The 22,628-nt window shown below is 36.5% G+C and overlaps 1 protein-coding gene across 5 annotated transcripts in view; it reads left to right on the top strand.

The window, feature by feature from the left end:
* Nucleotides 1-22,628, top strand: part of ARHGEF12 (Rho guanine nucleotide exchange factor 12) — a 168,459-nt gene that overhangs the window by 58,194 nt on the left and 87,637 nt on the right. For 2 of the 5 annotated variants that reach the window (XM_006044891.3, XR_006545369.1), the window contains exons 2-4: nt 16,635-16,658; nt 18,295-18,380; nt 20,003-20,059. In XM_006044891.3, coding sequence (XP_006044953.3) covers nt 16,635-16,658; nt 18,295-18,380; nt 20,003-20,059 — 167 coding nt within the window. The remainder of the gene's footprint in view (nt 1-16,634; nt 16,659-18,294; nt 18,381-20,002; nt 20,060-22,628) is intronic. The other 3 variants (XM_044929608.2, XM_025266751.2, XM_044929609.1) reach the window with 2 other exon arrangements.

Genomic DNA, 22,628 nt, shown 5'->3' with positions numbered 1-22,628 from the left:
GTCATCATACTGTGTACCTTAAACTTACACAGTGATGTGTGTCTATTATTTTTCAATGAAACTGGAAAAAAAATCAATCGATTAATTGATTAAAATAATTTAATCCAAAAGAAAGTGGAAAAAGTGAAAAGGGGAAACAACAAATGAGACAAGTGAAAAGCAAATAGCAATGATGATAGACTTAAACCTATCCATATCAGTAATCACATTAAAGGAAAGTGGCCTAAACGCCCCAATTAAAAGGCCAGGATTATCAGATTGGATAAAACAGCAAAGCCCAACTATATGCTGCCTACAAGAAAAATACTTGAATAAATACACAAAATTTCAAAGTAAAAGGATGGGGAGAGGGGTTCAGGATGGGGAACACATGTATACCCATGGCTGATTCATGTCAGTGTATGGCAAAAACCACTACAATATTGTAAAGTAATTAGCCTCCAATTGAAATAAATAAATAAAAATTTTTTTAAGTTATACTGTGCTAACACCAATCAAAGTAAAGTTAGTGTGAATATGTTAATAGCAGATAAAGTAGATTTCAAGCAAAAATATTGTTAGGAATAAAGAAAGTCACTTCATAATGATAAAGTGGTCAATAAAAAAGAAAACAGCAGCTCTAAACTTCTGTGCATCTAATAACAGAGCTTTAAAATTCATGAAACAAAACTGACATATAAAAACGACATGTAAACAAATCCACAATCAATAACAGTGACTTCAATATCTCAATAATTGAGAGCAGTAGACTGAAAATCAGCAAGGATATGAAACACTTAACACCATTGACCAATTTGATCTAATTGCATTTATAGAACATTCTAGCCAACAACATAATATACTTCTGTTTTCTGCAAGTGCACCATGGAACATTCACCAAGATAGACCATTTTCTGGACCATAAAATAAATTTGCATAAATTAAAAAGATTTAAGTTATATTAAAAGTATGTTCTCTGACCACAATGAAATTATTGGACATCAATAAAAGATTTATGGAAAATCTTCAAATATTTGGAAATTAAACAAGAATTCTGAATAACCCATGAGTCAAAGAAGAAATCAGAAAGGAAATGGGAAATTATTTTGTGCTGAAGGAAAATGAAAGCACAACATATCAGAATTTGTGGAATGCCACTAAAGCATTACTTAAAAAATTACATTATTAGAATTTAAGAACTATCAGAAGGACTTCCTTGGTGGTACAGTGGTTAAGAATCCACCTTCAATGCAGGGGATGCAGGTTCAATCTCTGGTGGGGAAATTAAGATCCCACATGCTGCAGAGCAACCAAGCCCACGTGCCACAACTAGAGAGCTTGTGTGCCGCAACTACTGAAACCCTCTGAGGACCACAGCCAAAGGTCCCACATGACCCAACAAAGACCCTGTGTGTTGCAACTAAGACTCATTGCAGCCAAATAAATTAATTTTTTTAAAAAGCCACCTATTAGGAAAGAGGAAAGGTCTAAAGTCAGTGACCTTTCAACTTCCATTTTAAGAAACTAGGAAAGTAAGAGGAAATTTAAATCAAATTAAGCAAAAGAAGAAATGATCAAGATCAGAGTGGGAGTCAATGAAGTAGAAAAGTAGAGAAAATCAGTGAAAGCAAAAGCTGGTTCTTTTGAGAATATCAGTAAAGTTGTTAAATCTCTAATCAGGCTAATCAGAAATGAAGATGAGAAGACATTACCGATTTGGGGAATGAGAAGTGATACCAGTACAGATCTATAAGTATTAAATAGATAATAAAGGAATATTATGAATACCATGCCAGTAAGTTTAGCAATTTAGGTAAATTGTGGTTTGGAATGTTACAAATCTCAGCAATATAATTATATACATAAATATATCAGTATATATACCTATGTATTATATAATATATAAATAACATATAAAACACACATGTGAACTTATAAAAGACATGTATATGTGTGTATATACATACATACATGAACTCACACACATACATAGATGGGAGCTAGATTTCTCACTGTCAGGGAAGTTAAGCCAAGGGGTGAGGTGAACCCTTTGGTACTGGATTAGAATCAGAGACGTTAGTGTGAACTCATCTTTAGCTTAATAAATATACGGTGGATAAATACAAAAACAATTATAGATGTGTATATATGTACAGATTAATTTCTTAGCTTTGTCTGCTAGTAGGACCAAGAACTATTGACACCCCAGTAGCAGCAAGCACATTTAGCTCCCAGATCTTGGTTTCTAAATACCAGTCCCATAAAAGACTCCTTAGAGAAATGATTGATTCTAGGGCTGGAGTAGGCAAGATATAAGATGAGCCTAGAGCACTTTATAGTCCAGAAACAAGGAAGTGCTAAAAAAAGTAAAACAGTGGGAACACAGATGCCAACCTGAAAAAACTCTCAATGGCTTAAGCTGGAATCCCTTTTTGAGCAATGAAATAATGTAGTATTGATTAGAACTCAAAAGTATAAAATAAATATACATGAATTCATGCTGATAGAAATGATTGCATAAATTAAGTATGGGGGAAGATACAAATTTTCCTTATGGGAAGAGTTCCAAATGGTATACGTGAATTCTGCCTCTTTCAGGAGATGGAGCTTAATCTTCCCAACCTCTAGTATGGGATTGGATTTAGTGACTTGCTTCTAAAGAATAGAATATTGAAAGGGGGCAAAAAAAAGAAAAAAAAAAAATACAGGGCAAAATCTGGCAAATTCTGTTTTATCCAAATGACCAAGGGTAATATTACTAGTGATGTCAAGTTGATATTATATATCCTCCGATATGGGCTTCCCTGGTGGTTTAGACTGTCTGCAATGCAGGAGACCCAGGTTCGATCCCTGGATCAGAAGATCACCTGGAAAACGGAACAGCTACGTATTCCAATATTCTTGCTTGGAGAAGCCCATGGACGGAGGAACCTGGCAGACTACAGTCCATGGGGTTGCAAAGAGTCTGACACGACTGAGCAGCTAACACTTTGACCTTTCATCCTCTGATACATGACAAGAAAGGCATTTCACCTCTGTGGTATTTCAGAAATAGGCCCACATATGTATGTACAATTGATTTTCAACAAAAGTGTAAAGGCAATTCAATAGAAAAAGGATGGTCTTTCCAACAAATGATGCTGGAACAACGGGATATTGCTATGCAAAGAAATAAATTTCTGTCCATACTCATGCCCTGTTCAGAAATTATTGTAAAATATGTCGTAGACCTAAAAGTAAAATTGAACATCATTAAACTTTCAGAAGAAGATGTAGAAGAAAAATGTAGGACTTTGTTATGTTGGGGAAAGCTTTCTTAGATATGACACCAAGAATGTGTGATCACATTCACAAGCACTAGGAGTTAGAACATCAACATATCTTTGTGGAGGACACAATTTAACCCACAGCAACTGTGGTGGTTCCCAGTTTAGAGACTGTTTTCATGTTTAATGCAGGGGAACTGAGAATTTCTCTGTGTACTAAGTACAATTCCTGTACTGTGTATATAAGTAAAACATCTTCCATATCTTGGCTTACTTTTCTCTCAAAGGTAATGATGATATTATAATTACTAAATACAGAATTATTTGAAAATTTGAGTTTGGTGTAGCTTTTTGGCATTTATTCACTTTGTGGATAATATGCTTCTAACCTGTTATGTATATCTCTGCTTTATCCATTTTTACTTTTAACAGTTTTTTTAACGATCTCTTTCACCTGTTTTGTGCCACACTTTGGCACTTGGGCTACAAGGTAATGTTACCTTGGACCTTTGTCTTACAAAGTCTGTTCCTAAAACAGCTCCTTCAGCTTCTTGCTTCTGTGTGTTTCCATAAGGGTTAGAAATGATTTCACAGGATTGAGCTAGGAGACTGCTGTGTCTTCTATGTTCTGTTTACCTTGTACACACAGAAACTCCTCTTGACTTCCAGCTAAACTCCCATGTGGATTCCTTACTATAGATAACTTCATCTTAAGGAAGAAATCAACAGGGAGTGCATACCTTGAGTTACAAGGGTATTTTGTTACAACATTGTTTATTATACTGTAAAACTGGAGCTAGCCTAAATATTTACAAAAGGGAATTGGTTGAGTTAATTAAATAGCTGTATCACAAAGCACTTTGCAGTTATCAAGAGTGATCTGGAGCCCTGTTTTTTGAATCTTTATCTCACTTGTAAGTTCAATATATAAAATAAATAAAAGTTAAATAGCTCTGATGTATGGGAAACCCAGAGTCTCCATCTACCCATTTTTGTCCCCTGATGGTCCTAGAATTTTATGCAGCACAGTTTAAAACCATTGCTTTGGTTTAAAAAAAAAAAAAGTAATGATGTAAATTATGTTGATGTTTTATTAAGTTAAAAAATTACCAAATAATATGTCTGTTATGCTTCAAGTTTTATAAAAAGAATTTTTATACACTGTGTTTATGCTATATACAAATACAGTAGTCTATACCTTGAGAGAAGATAGAGGATGTGCTCATAAAAATTCTAGGTATTGAGATAATGGAAGAATTTTTGGTTTCTATTTTGTCTTTTTAAATTGTGTACATGTGTTTCTTTGAGAGTAAAAGATATTTTTTCATGTTAAGAAACAGAGAATCATTGCTTAATAGGAAACTTTACATTTTGGGAAAATAATCTAATTCCTCAGTTCTTTGTGAGAGAGGAATTATCTTGAGAATGTTATAAAATACTCTTAGTAGCACAGATTGATTTAGAAATTATTAACATCAGTAGTCTTAGGTGTTTGTTAAAATAAGTCACATTTTTATCATCCAAGGGAGAAAACAGAATTGAATGTCAGTGGATTCAAAATGAACTGAACTTCATAAAGCACTGATTCTCAGTTCTGAGATAATGTAAGAAGGTCAAAACAATTGAAATACTCTTTCCCTCCACCTTTTCAGATTAAGTATTGTTGTGAGCTGTTTGTTAATGAGTATACCTCCGCTCTAGTTCCTTGGTTTTATTGTAGAAGAAAGGGTGAAAAGGGCATGCATATATCTGATTTTCTCAACTTTGCTTCACAAAATTGGAGGGGTTTTTTGTTTTTTTTTTTTTTGCAGTAGTTTGAAAGTTTGAAGTATTCAGGTTTGGCAGCAGAAAGTGTGGTTTTATGATAAACTTAAGTGGATAGCTAAGAGAAATTGAGTTGTTATTATTTGATTGCAAAACCAAAGCGTTTATGAAGAGAAATCTCCCTAGTTTTAAAACCAAAATTTTCATCAGAGCATTCATTATATACATATCCAGTAAAAGTATTTTCAGTGAAAATTAATTTCCTCAGAAGAAAATAAAGCATTTTTATGGATGTGGAAGGTGTGTTATGTAGAAAATTTAATTGTAATGAAACTGGCTGTCCATCAGTTTGGTTTGTGGTCTTATCTTTACCTATATTTTGTATTCATATAGCCTCAAAATTTTCATTATTTATGGAAATATCTCACCAGCTAAGGAATATGACTTAAATATAAGGATTGATAATCAAAATCCTTACCCATAATGCATTATTTACATAAATTTTTAAAATTGTAAGTGGAAAACATAGAATATGCTCAGTCCTTATTCCCTTCAAGTTCTTCTCAGAAAGTGTATAAGGTTTTAGTTTCCTCAGAAGAAATAGACCTGTGTAGGTTTAGATAAAGGAAATTGTGAACATTTTTATCATATGTGGGAACTAAATATATACTCTTCTTATTCCGTATGTTTTCTTGTCCTGTGATTTGGGGCGTTACTTGGTTAAATACAGCTATGGCAGTGATTAGGCTCCTTGTAGTCAAGGAGTGAGCACACACTGTGCCAACACCTGAAGGTAAGCAGAGATCAAGAAGAATGGTATTCTGTGGTTTGGGAGTTAATGTCGCTTTGGTGGTTTTTCCTTCTCCCAAGATTTTAGAAATGAAATCCTATTACTGTTGTGTTGACACTGGATAAGTATTTAAGAGCACTTAAGAGAATCCATTATAATTTGTTTTCTTGTTTAATTGGTAGTCCTTGCTATATACAATGCTGTTTTTAATTGATACATAATAATTTAAATTTTTTATATAATAGAAAATAATTTAATTTTTTATGTAATAGAAAAAATGTTGACATGCTAACTTATATTTTATTAAATTGTCAAAGTATCTCAATGGCACCTCAGTGCAAAAGGTAAAAAGCTAACAACTAAGGATTTCTACTTTTTTCAGAAGCACAATTGTATCTTTTGCCAAATTTGAAGAAAGAAGCTTATTCCTACAAATTTTGCATAATTGTCACTGCAGCTTACAAAATTTGAGCTTTTAGTATTAGTATATGTTGGTGTAAATCCTTGTTGGGAAACATTCTCATCCCAGGTTAGGAGGCCTTTCTCTCCCTCTCATTTTTATTGTCACAAACAAATCCTGAAAGAGGGAATTGTGAAACAACGTTAAGATTTAAATTCCTATCTATAATATAAGGGGAAAAATTGGAAGCAGTGACAGATTTTATTTTCCTGGGCTTCAAAATCACTGCAGATGGTGACTGCAGCCATGAAATTAAAAGACGCTTGCTCCTTTGGAGGACAGCTATGACAAACCTAGACAGCATATTAAAAAGCAGAGACATCACTTTGCTAACAAAGGTGCATATAGTCAAAGCTATGGCTTTTCCAGTAGTCATATGTGGATGTGAGAGTTGGACCAGAAAGAAGGCTGAGTGCAAAGAATTAATGCTTTTGAGTTGTGCTGGAGAAGACTTTTGAGAGTCCCTTGGACAGCAAGGAGATCAAACTAGTCAATCCTAAAGGAAATCAACCCTGAATATTCATTGGAAGAACTGATGCTGAGGCTGAAGCTCCAGTACTTTGGCCACTTGATGCAAAGAGCCAACTCATTGTAAAAGACCCTGATGCTGGGAAAGATTGAAGGCAGGAGATGGGGACAACAGAGGATGAGATGATTAGATAGCATCACCAACTCAGTGGACATGAGTTTGGGCAAACTCCAGGAGATAGCGAAGGACAGAGTAGCCTGGCATGCTGCAGTCCATGGGGTCACAAAGAGTCAGGCACGACGACTTTGCAATTGACCAGGAACAATGCTATCTAAAGAAAATCATGCATTGACCCTGTAAGTCCTGAGATTATTCTGTAGAGTCCAGTTTCTTGCTGATTTTTGTTTAATGTGTTTGATATTTTGATTGGTGTTGAGTGGTATGAGAATACTTAAGTAGTTTGAAGGTCTCAGACTTTTTTCAGATTTTTTTTTAACTTTTTTTTTTTTTTTTTTTTTGAGTAATTTGAAGTCTTAAAAAGACACTCTAAGTTAGTAGTGATACTCATGATCTCAAAGGAAATTTAGTTAGAAACCTTACAGGAAATACTCACAAAAGTGATAATGTTCTAGATTATCAATAAAGAGATGAAAGTTTAATAAGCTATTATTTTCTCTTATGACTTACTTTTCCCAGTTCAGAAGCAACCAATATGAAATGTATAATATCTCTGACAGAGAATTAAAATAATTTAGAATTAACTATTTGATTTGTCAAAGTATGTCCACAAAAACAAGAGACATTTACTTAGCATCTGTCTTGTGTTTGAAATTCTTCAGTAAAAGTGGCGGTATACTAAGCTATGTTTAAAAAGTTAATTTGAGATCTTACATTACATTCTAGTGAATCATTTTTGGATCTACACCGAGCTGAGCTCCTTGTTCCTTGTCGTTCTGTGGTTTGTATTGCAAGGTCCAGAAGTTTAAAGCTAATAACACCATGAAAAATTCTCCATGACTCACCCTGTCAGCTGTGACTTCTGCTTTAAGAGCCTTTCTGATAAAACTAATTATTGTTTTATTGCCAGCTCTGCTAAACTTTTCATGTTTTGGGTCTGTATGCTAACAAAAAAGCACAGTGGTAGATAATGTTCAGACTCTTTTTTTTCTTTTTTGTCTAGATCCAAAATTTTTAGTTCTTTTAGCAACTCTGAACTTGACCAGTTATAAATTATAGGTGGCAAGAGGATTTATGACTGGTATTTTGGTTTTTTCTTTTTTTTGGTGGGAGGGAAGTGGCGGTAGTTGTTTACTGCTTTTGGTTCTGTGTCTTGCTGTCCAGAGATGTAAAGATTCAGTTGACAGTCGGCTGATGTCAGTATTGTGCTCTGAATCATGTGCTTTTCAGTACTGCGTATTGTAGGCAAACGTCCTTACAGCTGTCTTCGTTTATTATTTTGTGAAAAATGAGATAATAACTTGAGCTAACTTGCTCATATTCATGTTAGAGTACTTTCAAAATTAAGTGCTTTGCTTCAGGTTATTAAAATTAGTTTTTAGAAATAGACAAATGAAAAACTCAGTTTATGTCCAGGACACAAACTACCTTAATCATTCTTGATATTTTAAAGATGAGGAAATGTTGGACTCTTTACTAAATGGCAAGCAAAGTCATCGTAATTTCACTTTGTTTAAAAAAATCACTGATCTTACTTGCCAGAATTAAAAGTTTTGGTTATAATCTGATTTTTTTTCTTACCCTGTAGCAACTAGGAAATTTGGTAACTTGAGTATGGACATTAATTTTATATAATATGACTTGGCAAGTTAAGTTTATAGTTTCATCATAGACTTTGAACTGTGCATTTCTATGGATTTTACTGAGCTAAAAAGCTATTTGAATAATGTTAGTCTTTATTTTTCTTTTCTATTGAATTTGAAGTCATGCCACTAAAATTCAGAATTTATATTTGTTCTTCCTGATTGTTGTTCAGTCGCTTACTCGTGTCCAACTCTTTGTGACCCCATGGATTGCAGCACACAAGGCTTCCCTGTCCTTTACCATCTAATGTTCAAACTCATGTCCATTGAGTCTGTGATGCCAGCCAACCATCTCATCCTCTGTCGTCCCATTCTCCTCCTGCCGTCAGTCATTCCCATCATCCAGTGGGTCCAATCCAAAGAGTCTTTTCCAGTGAGTTGGCTCTTTGCATCAGTGGCTAAAGTATTGGAGCTTCAGCTCCAACATCAGTCTTTCCAATGCACATTCAGGGTTGATTTCCTTTAGAATTGACTGGTTTGATCTCCTTGCTGTTCAAGGGACTCTCAGAAGTCTTCTTCAGCACCACAGTTTGAAGGCATCAGTTTTGTAGTGCTCAGCCTTTTTTGTTGTCCAGCTCTCATATACGTACATGACTATTGGAAAAACAGTAGCTTTGTCTATACGGATGTTTGTAGGCAAAGTAATGTCTGCTTTTAAATATGCTGTCTAGGTTTGTCATTGCTTTTCTTCTAAGGAGCAAGTGTCTTTTAATTTCATGGCTACAGTCACCATCCACAGTGATTTTGGAGCCCAAGAAAATGAAGTCTGTCACTGTTTCCATTATTTCCCCATCTATTTGCCATGAAATGATGGGACCAGATGCCATGATCTTAGTTTTTTGTATATTGAATTTTAAGCCAACTTTTTCATTCTCATCCATCACCTTCATCAAGAGGCTCTTTAGTGCCTCTTCGCTTTCTGCCATTAGGATGGTATCATCTGCATATCTGAGGTAATTGATATTTCTCCCCGCAGTCTTGATTCCAGGTTGTGATTCATCCACCTCAGCATTTTGGGTGGTGTACTCTGTATATTCCCCAGTGGCTCAGACAGTAAAGGATTTGCCTGTAATTCAGGAGACCTGAGTTCGATCCCTGGGTCAGGAAGATCCCCTGGAGAAAGAAATGGTAACCCACTCCAGTATTCTTGCCTGGAACAATCCCAAGGATGGAGGAGCCTAGCAGGCTACAGTCCATGGGTTTACAAAGAGTTGGACATGACTGACTGACTAATATACTTCTGCATATAAGTTAAATATAAGTTAAATATAAGTTAAATAAGGTTGACAGTATACAGCCTTGCCCAATTTTGAACCAGTCCATTGTTCCATGTCCAGATCTAACTGTTGCTTCTTGACCTGCATACAGGTTTTGCAGAAGGCAGATAAGATGGTCTGGCATTCTCATCTCTTTAAGAATTTTCTATAGTTTACTGTGATCTACACAGTCAAAGGCTTTAACATAGTCAATAAAGCAGAAGTAGATGTTTTTCTAGAATACTCTAGCTTTTTCTATGATCTAATGGATGTTGGCCGTTTCATCTCTGGTTCCTCTGCATTTTCTAAATTCAGTTTTTATTTTTGCAAGTTCTTGATTCACAGACTGTTGAAGTCTAGCTTGAAGGGTTTTGAGCATTACTTTGCTAGCATTTGAAATGAGTACAATTGTGTGGTAGTTTGAACATTCTTTGGCATTACCCTTCTTGGGATTGGAATGAAAACTGATGTTTTTGCAGTCCTGTGGCCACTGCTGAAGTTTTCCTAATTTGCTGGCATGTTGAGGGCAGCACTTTCACAGCATCATCTTTCAGGATTTGAAATAGCTCAGCTGGAATTCCATCACCTCTGCTAGCTTTGTTCATAGTGATGCTTCCTAAAGCCCACTTGCCTTCACACTCCAGGGTATCTGGTTCTAGGTGAGTGATCACACCATCATGGTTATCCGAGTCATTAAGATCTTTTTTGTATAATCCTTCCGTGTATTATTGCCACCTCTTCTTAATATCTTCTGCTTCTGTCAGGTGCATACCGTTTCTGTCCTTTATTGTGCCTGTCTTTGCATGAAATGTTCCCTATGCTATGCTATGCTAAGTCACTTCAGTCGTGTCCAACTCTGTGCGACCCCATAGACAGAGCCCACCAGGCTCCCCCGTCCCTGGGATTCTCCAGGCAAGAACACTGGAGTGGGTTGCCATTTCCTTCTCCAGTGCATGAAAGTGAAAAGTGAAAGTGAAGTCGCTCAGTTGTGTCTGACTCTTAGCGACCCCGTGGACTGCAACCTAACAGGCTCCTCCGTCCATGGGATTTTCGAGGCAAGAGTACTGGAGTGGGGTGCCATTGAAATGTTCCCTAGGTAGCTCTAATTTTCTATAAGAGATCCCTAGTCTTTGCCATTCTATTGTTTTCCTCTGTTTCATTGCATTGTTCACTCAGAAAGGCTTTCTTATCTCTCCTTGCTCTTCTCTGGAACTCTGCATTCAGATGGTATATCTTTCCTTTTCTCCGTTGCCTTTCTCTCCTCTTTTCTTCTCAGCTCTTTGTAAGGCCTCCTCAGACCACCATGTTGCCTTTTTGCATTTCCGTTTCTTGGGGATGTTTTTGATCAGTGCCTCCTGTACAGGGTTACAAACATCTGTCCGTATTTCTTCAGGCTCCGTCTATCAGAGCTAATCCCTTAATCTATTTGTCACCACCACCTTATAATCATAAGGGATTTGATTTTGGTCATACCTGAATGACACTTAGTAATGTCACTAGTTCTTCCTAATAGCTACTAGTAATTAAATGCTTAATATGCACAAGGCAGTGCTTCTTATTTAATGCTTCTCATTTTATGATTTACTCCTCAAAACGAAGTGGTGAGTTCGGTGTTAGTATTATCACTGTTCTACAAATGATTCTTAGCGAGGTTAAGCAACTTGCCCAAGTTCAAATACCTTTTCATTGTAAAACCAAAACATGAACCTTGTGTTTTTTCTGAGGAGTCATTGAACCTAAGGTGTTGAGATCACATGTAATTCTCATTGACTGTACTGTGACAATACTTTGGCCACCTGATGCGAAGAGCCTACTCATCGGAAAAGACCCTGATGCTGGGAAAGATCGAGGGCAGGAGGAGAAGGGGGCAACAGAGGATCAGATGGTTAGGTAGCATCACTGACTCAATGGGCATGAGTTTGAGCAGCTCCGGGAGATAGTGAAGGACAAGGAAACCTGATGTGCTATAGTCCATGGGGTTGCCAAGAGTTGGACACGACTGAGTGACTGAACAATGACAGTACCGTAACAATACTGGAATAGTCTGTTTTTTGCACTGATGTTTATTATCATTTTACGAGGAGCTGAGCCTAGGAATTATCTTAATTGTTAACCTGTTTTGCAGAATTCTTTGTCTAGTAACTTTACTCACTTAAGTGATTTTTCTCTTGCATTTTAATATTACTAAAATCAGGATGTATGTTACAATGGAATTTTTGAGAATTCTAAATTTAGTAGCTAACATTGTTTGAATGTTAATAAAAGCTTGACCACTCTCCAATGTAGGTGAAATTTCCTTAACTTCCTCCCCTTCATTTCGGTCATCCATTATTAAGAACCATCCAGACTCTCAAATTCCTCATCATAACTAAACCCAGGGGAGAAAAATCTAATATCTTGGAGGAAACAGAATAGGAATTAAGGTTTGCCTGTGATATCCCCATTTCTTCTTTCAGAATGCTTCTCACTGCAGTGGTATCCAAAGGCTAGCTTTTGTCTCACCAAAATCAATAAAAGGAAAATATGATTTCTAGTAGGCTATTTATTATATGCAAATATGTTGTAACACATCACTTCGGCACTTCTTTGCAGTTTTTTTTAATCCAGAAGAAATTCTGTCTAATGGTCTTAAAGCTTTTAGGTTTTAAGATCTCTCTTTTTAAAAAAATTTATTTTTCTCTGCCCTGGGTCTTCGTTGATGCGTGCGCTTTTCTCTAGTTGCGGAGAGCAGGGACTACTCTTTGTTGAGGTGCTCGGACTTCTCATCACGGTGGCTTCTCTTGTTGCAGAGGACGGGCTCAGTACTTGTGGCACATGGGCTTAGTTGCTCTGCAGCATGTGGGATCTTCTCAGACCAGGAATCGAACCCGTGTCCTCTGCACTGGCAGGTGGATTCTTTACCACTGAGCCACCAGGGAAGCCCTGAGTTTTTAAATCTTAAAAACAGTTACGACATCATGTATATGTATATATGTATCATAGAATCATTAAATCTGGCTAAGAAATGAAAGTCTTATTCCAATATATATATTAATTGCAGGTTAGGGTTGTTTAATTACCGAATCACATTTCCCTCTACACGATTTAACATATTGGGAGAAGTGTGAAAATAAAAGATTGGGGGAGGCTTCTGTATATTGTAACCTAATGATTTAATACTAGAGCTCAGAACTAACCAAGAAAAGGCATCCTGAGTCAAGTGAGTCAATATGTTGTGACATTTAAAGCCCTTGGTTAGGACTTTTGGCACACAAGTAAGCTTAGTATGCTAAGACGACAGAGGATGAGATAGTTAGATGGCATCACCAACTCAATGGACACGAGTTTGAGCAAGCTCCAGGAGATGATGAAGGACAGGGAAGCCTGGTGTGCTGCAGTCCATGCGTGCATGCATGCTAAATCACTGCAATCGTATTCAACTCTTTGCAACTCCATGGACTGTAGCCCTCCAGATTCTCGGCCCATGGGATTCTTCAGGCAAGAATACTGGAGTGAATTGCCATGCCCTTCTCCAGGGGATCTTCCCGACCTGGAAATCAAACTCGTGTCTGCCTGTGTCTCCTGCATTGCAGGCGAATTGTTTTCCCACTGAGTCACCTGGGAAGCTGCAGTCCATGGGGTTGCAAAAAGTCAGGTATAACTTTGGGACTGAACAACAACCAAGGCACCTTATCCCAGTGGCTCAAACTCCTGGTAACCCTTTCCTTTATCTGTTACGATTCTTCATATTGGCACTTTGACTTTGTCATATATCTAGCAAAATACATACACACACACACACACACACACACATACACACACACATATATATATATATATAAACACAAACATATTCATTGTTGGCTAAATGTCCAAGTCATCAACAGGATATTTTCAAAATCCAGACGCATTTGGTTAACTAGCCACATCTAATGTTAAGTCAGCATTCAGACACAGCTGTTTCTACTTAAATATCTAACCAGATGAGATTTTCACAATTTTATGATTGGACTACACAATGGACAGGGACTTGGAAATATGGGATTTTTGTACACCAGAATTGTTTTATCAGCCTAATGTTGGGCTACTGTGTTGCTAGAACATGGCCATTTCTCAGCCTTTAGCCTGCCTTTCTGTAGCATTTAGTAGTCGTATCTCTTCTTTGTTGGTTCCTAGGACAGCTCTTTCTCTATTGTGATTTATCTTCTTTATCTCCTTCATCAGCTGTCACATCCTTACTCAGTTGTTCAGAAAACAGGTTACTTTTCCCATGGATTTGATCCTTGGTGTTTTCTCTTTATGCTGCTGCTGCTGTTAAGTCGCTTCAGTCGTGTCCGACTCTGTGCGACCCCATAGACGGCAGCCCAACAGACTCCCCCGTCCCTGGGATTCTCCAGGCAAGAACACTGGAGTGGGTTGCCATTTCCTTCTCCAGTGCATGAAAGTGAAAAGTGAAAGTGAAGTCGCTCAGTCGTATCCGTCTCTGCCATCCCATAGACTGCAGCCTACTAGGCTCCTCCATCCATGGGATTTTCCAGGCAAGAGTACTGGAGTGGGGTGCCATTGCCTACCATCAGTAGGTTGGTGACATGAATCTACAACTCTAGCCCCAAGTTTTTCTTCGGGGTTCTAGCTTTCTGCTTCTAGTTGTCTCATTACATCTCCATGTCAATATCCAGGAAGCGGTAGTGATTTTACAAAACCGTGGGATTCTGTTGGTGATGTTCTTAGCTAGAGCTGATGGAAGAAGGCCCTTGACTTTGTTACTTATGTGCATATGCAGCGTCACATGCATATGTACGTGTGTATTTGTTTGTGTTACCACATATTTTAAAGTGGAATTTGGTGATTAGAGAAAAAGTATTGTGATGTAAAGATTTTTTTGAGAAATTTCTTTGTACTTGGGGACTGTGGTAAGTCAACTGCAATAAGGAAGTTGTACTGAGGTAGCCCTTCTTATTTCATTTTTGTCCTCTTTCCTTTCCTTTCCTTTCCATTCCCTTGTAAGAGAAAATAGCTCAGGAAACTGGTTTACAATCAGTAGTCTGGGAACTTCCGGTTTCTTTACCAGAATCTCCCTGGATGATGCAGTTTCTGACGCAAGCAGCATTGTTCTGGGATAGGAGTTTTTAATATAATGGTTGTCAGCCCAAGTGGCTATGGTTGCTAACTGCAGGTATTATCCTCTGCAGAAATTCAGTTGGGAATTCTTTACTGCCAACTTTTATGTTCATCTTTTTTTTTTTTTAATTTATTTTAATTGGAGGATAATTACTTTATAATATTGTGATGGCTTTTGCGATTCTTTAAATTTAAAACCCATTCCCTCCCACCTCCTCCAGCAAGTAAGGATGGACTACTTAGGCACTCTTATTTCTGAATATTTTATAATCTTTTGTAATCAATATGTTCTTTAGAGCAGTGTCCTCTCTCTTAGTCCAGAACCTCTATTTCTTGTCATGCCTACCTGGGTTGTAAGTTAATACTCTGTAACTTATTAGGGAAGTTTTTAGATTCTCTTTTTCTTTGGGTCAATTTTAATTTATATGGGAATTAAAGGGAATTATAATTAAAGTAATATTTAGGCTAAGTTTTATTTTTATGCTAAACTATCTCCATGCCAAATAAAATAGTCAAGTATCATTGTTTTATGTTTATTTCTTCCTACCCTTACTAATGTGCTTCCCTGGTGGCCCAGTGGTAAAGAATCTGCCTGCAATGCAGGAGACACGAGTTCTATCCCTGGGTGGGGAAGATCCCCTGGAGAAGGAAATGGCAACCCATTCCAGTATTCTTGCCTGGGAAATCCCATGAACAAAGGAGCCTGGTGGGCTACAGTCCATGGAGTCACAAAAAAAGTCGGACACAACTTAGCGACTAAACAGCAACCCTTACTAATAGTCTTTTAAAAAAATTACTGATATTCTTAATAAACCCTGTTCTTATTACCTAGACTAAATAATCTTTACATGAAATAGTATAGGTTGAGATAATTATAGAAATGAGAAGAAGAATAGAAGTTTGAGAACATTCCTTTAGACTTAGGTTAGTGTTTATGTATAGCATCAAATTCTTCTCAGGAAGCATCCAGAAATATTCTTTTAAAAAGACAACTAAGAGGAAAGGCTGTGGTTCTTTTTCCTTACAGAACTGAAAAAAATGTTTAAGTACCCTTTGTTTTCTACTTTTGGAACTTGTTTTTACTAACTGATAGTACTTCAATGGTAGTTTTTTCTAGAATTCTGTTATTATAGAGATAATTGAATGGGGATTATTTATGTTAAACATAAATAATTGAAGATCTTGATTTGATCATGATCAAAGGTTAGACACAGACCAATAGAGCAGTAATCAGCACCCAGCTGTTTTGGATGGGGAAAGGTGAAGAAGGAACTTTCTTTCTAGGAAGAGTAAATATAGTATTTATATTATAATATTTATAATGGTGACATTTTTCTAGCTTCCATTTTTTAAGTCTGTAAAAGAGAAATAATATCTTCATAGATATTTTTAGAATTAAAAAGTAATATATGTGAACAGTTTAGAATAGTGCTTAGCATCTACTAAGCCCTCAATAAATGTAGCTATTGTTATTATTATTTGGATTTTTAAAGAGAGAACCCATACTCAGGGACAGCTGATGGTAAATGCACCTGCAGTTTAAGACTTAACAAAGTAGTTAAGACGTTAAAAAATGTATCCAGTTCCACTTGTTTGTTGAATCTTGCCTTGGAAAAGTTAGTACAAGATGTAAATCCCTTATTCTGGTTTTATAGAATGAATAAACTTAATAACAATCGTACAAGTGAAATAACTACATCTAATCTTTTTTGTTTGTTTGTTTGTTTCAGGTTTCCCCTCAAAAAACCTATAAGGTAAGTTGTTCAGTTGTACTTCATATGTTTAGGTTCAATGTTACTTAGAAGTGTTCCTTTGAAATTGTGGTGCATTTCCGTGGTTTTAGAAAATGTGGATTTAAGTAGTTTAAGATTTCAAAATGTTTTACAAGTTTGAAATGTAACAGGTGTTGCATATTTTTTCTGGAAGATGGCATTATTTTGATAACATTTCTAATGTTTTTAATGTAAGCATTTTAAAAGTTTGTTCAAATTGATACTTAAGGTCACTCCCGATGAAGAGATTTAATTTCAGAATCTTTTGTGGCTGTTTTAAGTTGTGAGTAGCTTGGGGAGTGTAAATGGATTGCCAATTTTGATGTGTTTTATAACTTTGGTGACTGTAACTGCCTTTAGTTAATGAACTTTGGCAAACTGAATTAGTTAGTTACCCTAAGAAAGTAAAGGGAAAAAATCCAAAATGTCCAGATATTTCTTGTGTCTGTATCTATATCTTCATATTTATTCATTTCCTGGGATTAAGTGCCTCTTCCTGAGTACTTGTTCTTCAGCATCTCTTTTTCTCGCTGATCTTGTCATAAATATTATTTAAAATGTAGGTAGTGTGTCATTCCTAATTATTACGATACTTTTATCATTTTTTAGTGATGGCATAGTCCAAGATACCAATGCTCATCTTGGCATTTCAGTTAATTAGTAATGTATGTGTTACAGTAGTGCTCTTATTTGCTGCCCAGCCATTATCTGATCAAGTGTAATATGGTAGGGCATAGGAAAAACAGTAATTCTAATGTCATCTGGGGCTTGCAAAAAATACGTCTGTGGCACAAACTGTAGGCAGGCTTTAAAAGAGCCTTGCCTAAGATTTTTTTTTTTTTTTAACTCTTCTCATCTATGCTGTATTTACAGTGTTTTTGAACGTGACCATAGTAAATAAAGAATTGGGGACTATGTTTAATTACTTTTCAGTACTGTTTTTTTATCTGTTAATTTGAATAATAGTGATCAACCTGTGAAAACCACTAAGAGATTTTAAGCAGTTATTTCTCAGAATAAAATACACTTTATTACTAAATGCTGTGCTGTGCTTAGTCACACAGTCTTGTCCACCTCTTTGTGACCCCATGAACTGTTGCCTGCCAGGCTCCTCTGTCCATGGGATTCTCCAGGTGAGACTGCTAGAGTGGGTTGCCATGCCTTCTTCCAGGGGATCTTCCCAACCCAGGGATCGAACCTAGGTCTCCCACATTGCAGGCAGATTCTTTACTGATTGAGCCGCCAGGCAAGCTCAAGAATAGTGGAATGGGTAGCCTATCCCTTCTCCAGGGAATCTTCCCTACCCAGGAGTCGAACTGGGGTCTCCTGCATTGCAGGCGGATTCTTCACCAGCTGAGCTACCAGGGAAGCCCTTATTGGTAAATACTGCTCATTATTTTAAAGCACTTTTTTTAAAATCAGCTAAATAGACTGTATTAAACATAGCACAGACTGAATTTTAAAACGTCTTGAAAAATATGAATTAGGTTTATGAGACTACGTAAGGTAAACTCATTTATTGGTTTCTCTTTGTAAGACGCACGTGGGATTTTTAAATTGTTTTTTGTTACAGTAATTTTTTTTGTGGTAAATATTTAATTGCTTTTATTTAACTTAGGCATGGAAGTATTTTGAACCGTGAGTCACCAACAGATAAGAAGCAGAAAGTTGAGCGCAGTACATCACATGATTTTGACCCCACAGGTAACACACTTTGTTCTGCCAAAGAATACTGAGACTGGTGAAGTTTCGAATAATACACCTTAAGCTACATAACTGCCTGAAACACCCAGGAATAGCTGTTTGATCTATTTAAGACTCTCCTTCCTCTTCAGTTACATAATATGAAACTTTTGCACTCAGAAGGAATACAGGCATTTTTAACTTTCAGCACTATGGATTCTACTATGGAAGCATCATTGCAGACTGTGTTGTATTTTAAAATAATAATGATACTAGAAATAGTTATATCATAATTGGAAATTTTGGTCAGACCAAGGACTTGGTAGCAAGGTAAATCCTAGGTATGAGCAGTAGTATGTTTATAAAACCAACGTTGTAATGAAGGCTATAACAACTACATATTCTGTAGTCAATTAAAAATTCAGATGTGATCACGGTAAATTGGAGAATTGGATAAAATAATTCAAAATTAATGATTGTCTCACTTTAGAGTAAGTAGATGAATAGAAATCCCTTTTTCTTCAAAAAGTATTCTAAACTCAGAGCTGCCTTTCAACTTCAGTAGTGTTGATATTTCCTAGAATTTTCATGCTAGTGTGCTTTTGACTATATATATTCTTAATTTTGTATATAGGTTGAACCCTTCTTGTAATATATAGGCTTTGGTTTCCCCTTGTAAACTCACTCAGTATTTAAGTTATAAAAATTACTTGATAAATTTGCTTCTGTCATTTGCAACGTATTCCTTGTGGATATCATTTGAAACGTATTCCTTGTGGATATACAGTTTTATTCAGTGAGACATTCCCATGACAAAAGATAAAGTAAGTAAATACTAAAGTCTCAGATACATAAATATAATGTATCTATTTTTAGGTATTTTCACTTAGAAATAACATTTTTAATAGAGTGTTTCTTTCGTATCCAAGATGTTTCATAGTATAAACCGCTAGTGCACTTTGAAAAACATAAATATTACCTAGTACGGGAAGAATGGAAGTGAACAGCTACTGAACCTTGGGTGGTAGGTTAAAAATGAAATCCCAGTCATCAATTTAGGAGGCTTTGGTGGTGGGAGTATGTAATATGTAACTTCTGGATCTCTATTAAGAAATAATTCTTTGTTTTTGACACCTCATTTTGATGTCATAGGACTCCAAGGCTTTCATTTATTGATAAGTTTTGTCTTGATAACTAGGGTCACAGAGTTTCTGTCCTATACTCGTCGAAGCCATTAAAGTCTTGTTAGATTGACGTAGTCTGTATTGTTCATCTGTGATGTGCCCATCTCCAAAGACAGGTTAGCAAAGTGGTAGCCCGTGTTTCACAAGGAGCTTATTACAGCTTTCAGTGCTGTTGTCATCTCGACAGCTGTCAGATATATATTTTGTAGAATTCTCATGTGTTGTTTGTTTGAACATATTTTTATTGCACTGTCTTTTCTTCAACAAATCTAAAATGTCATTACCTGTGCTGTTCGTGACCATTCTAAGGGCTGTCACCTGTGATGTTCATACTTTGTGTTTGCACGATTTAACTTGATCATGATTCATTCTTTTTTTTTTTCTCCCCATGAATTTTCCCCCTTACATTTGGTCTCCATATTTTCTATATCTCTCTCCTTTTCTCCCACTCTTGTGCAGATAGCTCCTCCAAGAAGACAAAGTCTAGTTCAGAGGAGAGTAGATCCGAAATATATGGTAAGCTAATGTAGCCAATTCAGCCTTGCACCTTTGGAGCTTGCTTCATGCTGTTTCATTTTTTTTTTTTAACTGCAGTCTTCTTGTGTCTGCTCTGCATGGCATGATCTCCTGCAGGGAAAGGGAGCCTGGGGTTTTAATGTGGCTGTGATGTGGAAATTTAAGAAACTAACATTATAGAGGAGGAACAGGTACATTGCCCATCTTCTCTTTCATCTTGTTTATGTTAGGAAGGTGATCTCTAAGATGTTCGGGTCGAGTTTCTCCAAATAACATGGATGAGCTTTGAATTCTTGGCATTTTCTTCCCATGTCCCATTTGCAGAGTTTGGCTCATGTAGAATTTCATCATGCCTACCAGTCTTTTCCTCTCAGTCTAGTCCCAGTGTAGTTTAGATGTGTTAGCAGCTCTTCAGAATTTTTATTTTATTTTTTTATTGTTTTTTTCTTTTTAATTGCCTCATCATCTGGAAGTGCTGTTCTTGTATAATTTTTCTACAACAGTAAAAATAACTTAAGTGTTTTATTTTTGTAGATGAAGAATGTCTCTGCCTTTCATAAGTTTCCCAAAGCTTATTCTGAATGGGAAAATTTCAAAATGGCACCTCTAAAACATAATCTCCACAAAGAGCAGGTTTAACGTGAATGGTCAAGTCTTGCAGCAGATGCTTGAAACACTAATATTTCCAGGCTGTGTTCTGTCTTCCAAAGATAACATAAGCCCTGTTTCTGTAGTTCAGACATATTTTTCCTTTTCCTTTGCATAGTTTTACCTGCCCTCTTTTCTTATTTTGGCATCTAATTAGTGTTTTGAGAAAAGTGAATAAGAGAAGCACTGCCTGGAACCTAGACTTTTAAAATAATCTTTGAAAGACTAATAAGTTTTTCTTTTTAAAGAAGATTCCAAATTTGGCCTCAAAGAAAAACCAGGTCTTCTTCAATAGAGCCAAAGTCTATCAAGTAGAAGTTTCTCCAGGTGCAGCTGTTTCCTAGCTTGATTAATACATGAAAGGAAAAAATATGTAAAAATGCCCCCTTTCTCTTTTAAGGCACTTGAACACGTACTGTCAGGTACTGTTTAGTATTATGAGGCCTGTGTTTGGTTGTAAATCAGTTAATGCTTCTGTGTTAGGTACATATCTATGGTTGCTTTGCTTGGGTGTATGTGACCAGTACTGTTTCTGTGCAGTTTAAACCTTTAACAGTAGTTAACAGGAAATGTGTACCATGCCATATGGCATGTCAGATTCACGTTTTTTTCTTCCTTCCAAAGTATTTGGCTCCTCATAATTTCTTGAGACTCTGTCTTTCTGTTCTATATAAAGACCTTCCTATGGTTTATTCTCTCCTTAGGAATGTGAACACTCTCTTTATAGCACCATTCTTTTCCAGTAACCTTTGCAATGTTGTAATTTCATCTCCCCCTCATTTTCCTAGATCTGTGGTATGTATGCTGTTTGCTTTGGATGAGACTAACAATTTAGGAATCCATGACTAGAAATAGTATACTAATATTTTTCTTACCAGCGATAGGAGTACTAACACTAGTTCAGACATGCCATTGGCTTGGTAGTAATAGAAACATTTTAAGTGGTAATGGGGAAGTAAGGTGTGTCTTCTCTGTGTTTGTTTCTTGAGAACCCTTGAAATACCGCTTTTGGAAGGAACTAAGCCATGAGTTCTCAAAAAACACTTTAGAGAGGGATGACTTGATCACAACAGAGTTAGCATGCTAACTTAAATCTCGTTGACATTACAAATATTCTGTCACCAGTGTGAATAGACTTCTTCAGACTCTGTGCAGTTAGCATGGGTGAAAAGGAGTATCTGGAGAGTTTTGGAAAGTTTAGAAATATTGGAGTATAACTTGAGTAGAATCATAGCAACTGATGACATTGCTTTAGTGTAGGGTCTCTTAAGCAAGGAGATCCAACCAGTCCATCCTAAAGGAAATCAGTCCTGAATATTGATTGGAAGGACTGATGCTGAAGCTGAAACTTCAATACTTTGGCCACCTGATGCAAAGAACTGACTCATTTGAAAAGACCCTGATGCTGGGAAAGATTGAAGGCAGGAGGAGAAGGGGATGACAGAGAATGAGATGGTTGGATGGCATCACTGACACAATGGACATGAGTTTGAATAAACCCCAGGAGTTGGTGATGAACAGGGAGCCCTGACGTGCTGCAGTCCATGGGGTCGCAGAGTCGGACACAACTGAGCGACTGAACTGAACTGAGGGTCTCTTAACAAGCCCACTTTTAACTTTTGAAATTATCTTTTCTTGGGGTAAAATTTGTTAGCTGGATACTTCACACAGATACTCGTCATTCACTTACAAATTATTTATTTTAAAATTTCCTGGCCATTTTTAGAGCCATTTTGTGAGATGGATTTACTTTGCTCATTTTAAGAGGAAATCAAATGTTTGTTTTGTATTCACTTCTTTGTTAAGCTTCTGCCCAGTACAGTAGGTAAATATTTGTTCCTTTTCCCCTTATTTTCCTCTCAGATCATTTTGGAGTCTTTTGACCATATACAGATATATTTTCTGATCTGAAATTTTAAGG

The sequence above is a fragment of the Bubalus bubalis genome, chromosome 16, assembly GCF_019923935.1.
Source record: "Bubalus bubalis isolate 160015118507 breed Murrah chromosome 16, NDDB_SH_1, whole genome shotgun sequence".
NCBI classification, from domain to species: domain Eukaryota; kingdom Metazoa; phylum Chordata; class Mammalia; order Artiodactyla; family Bovidae; genus Bubalus; species Bubalus bubalis.
This window is presented reverse-complemented; position numbering and strand designations above follow the sequence as displayed.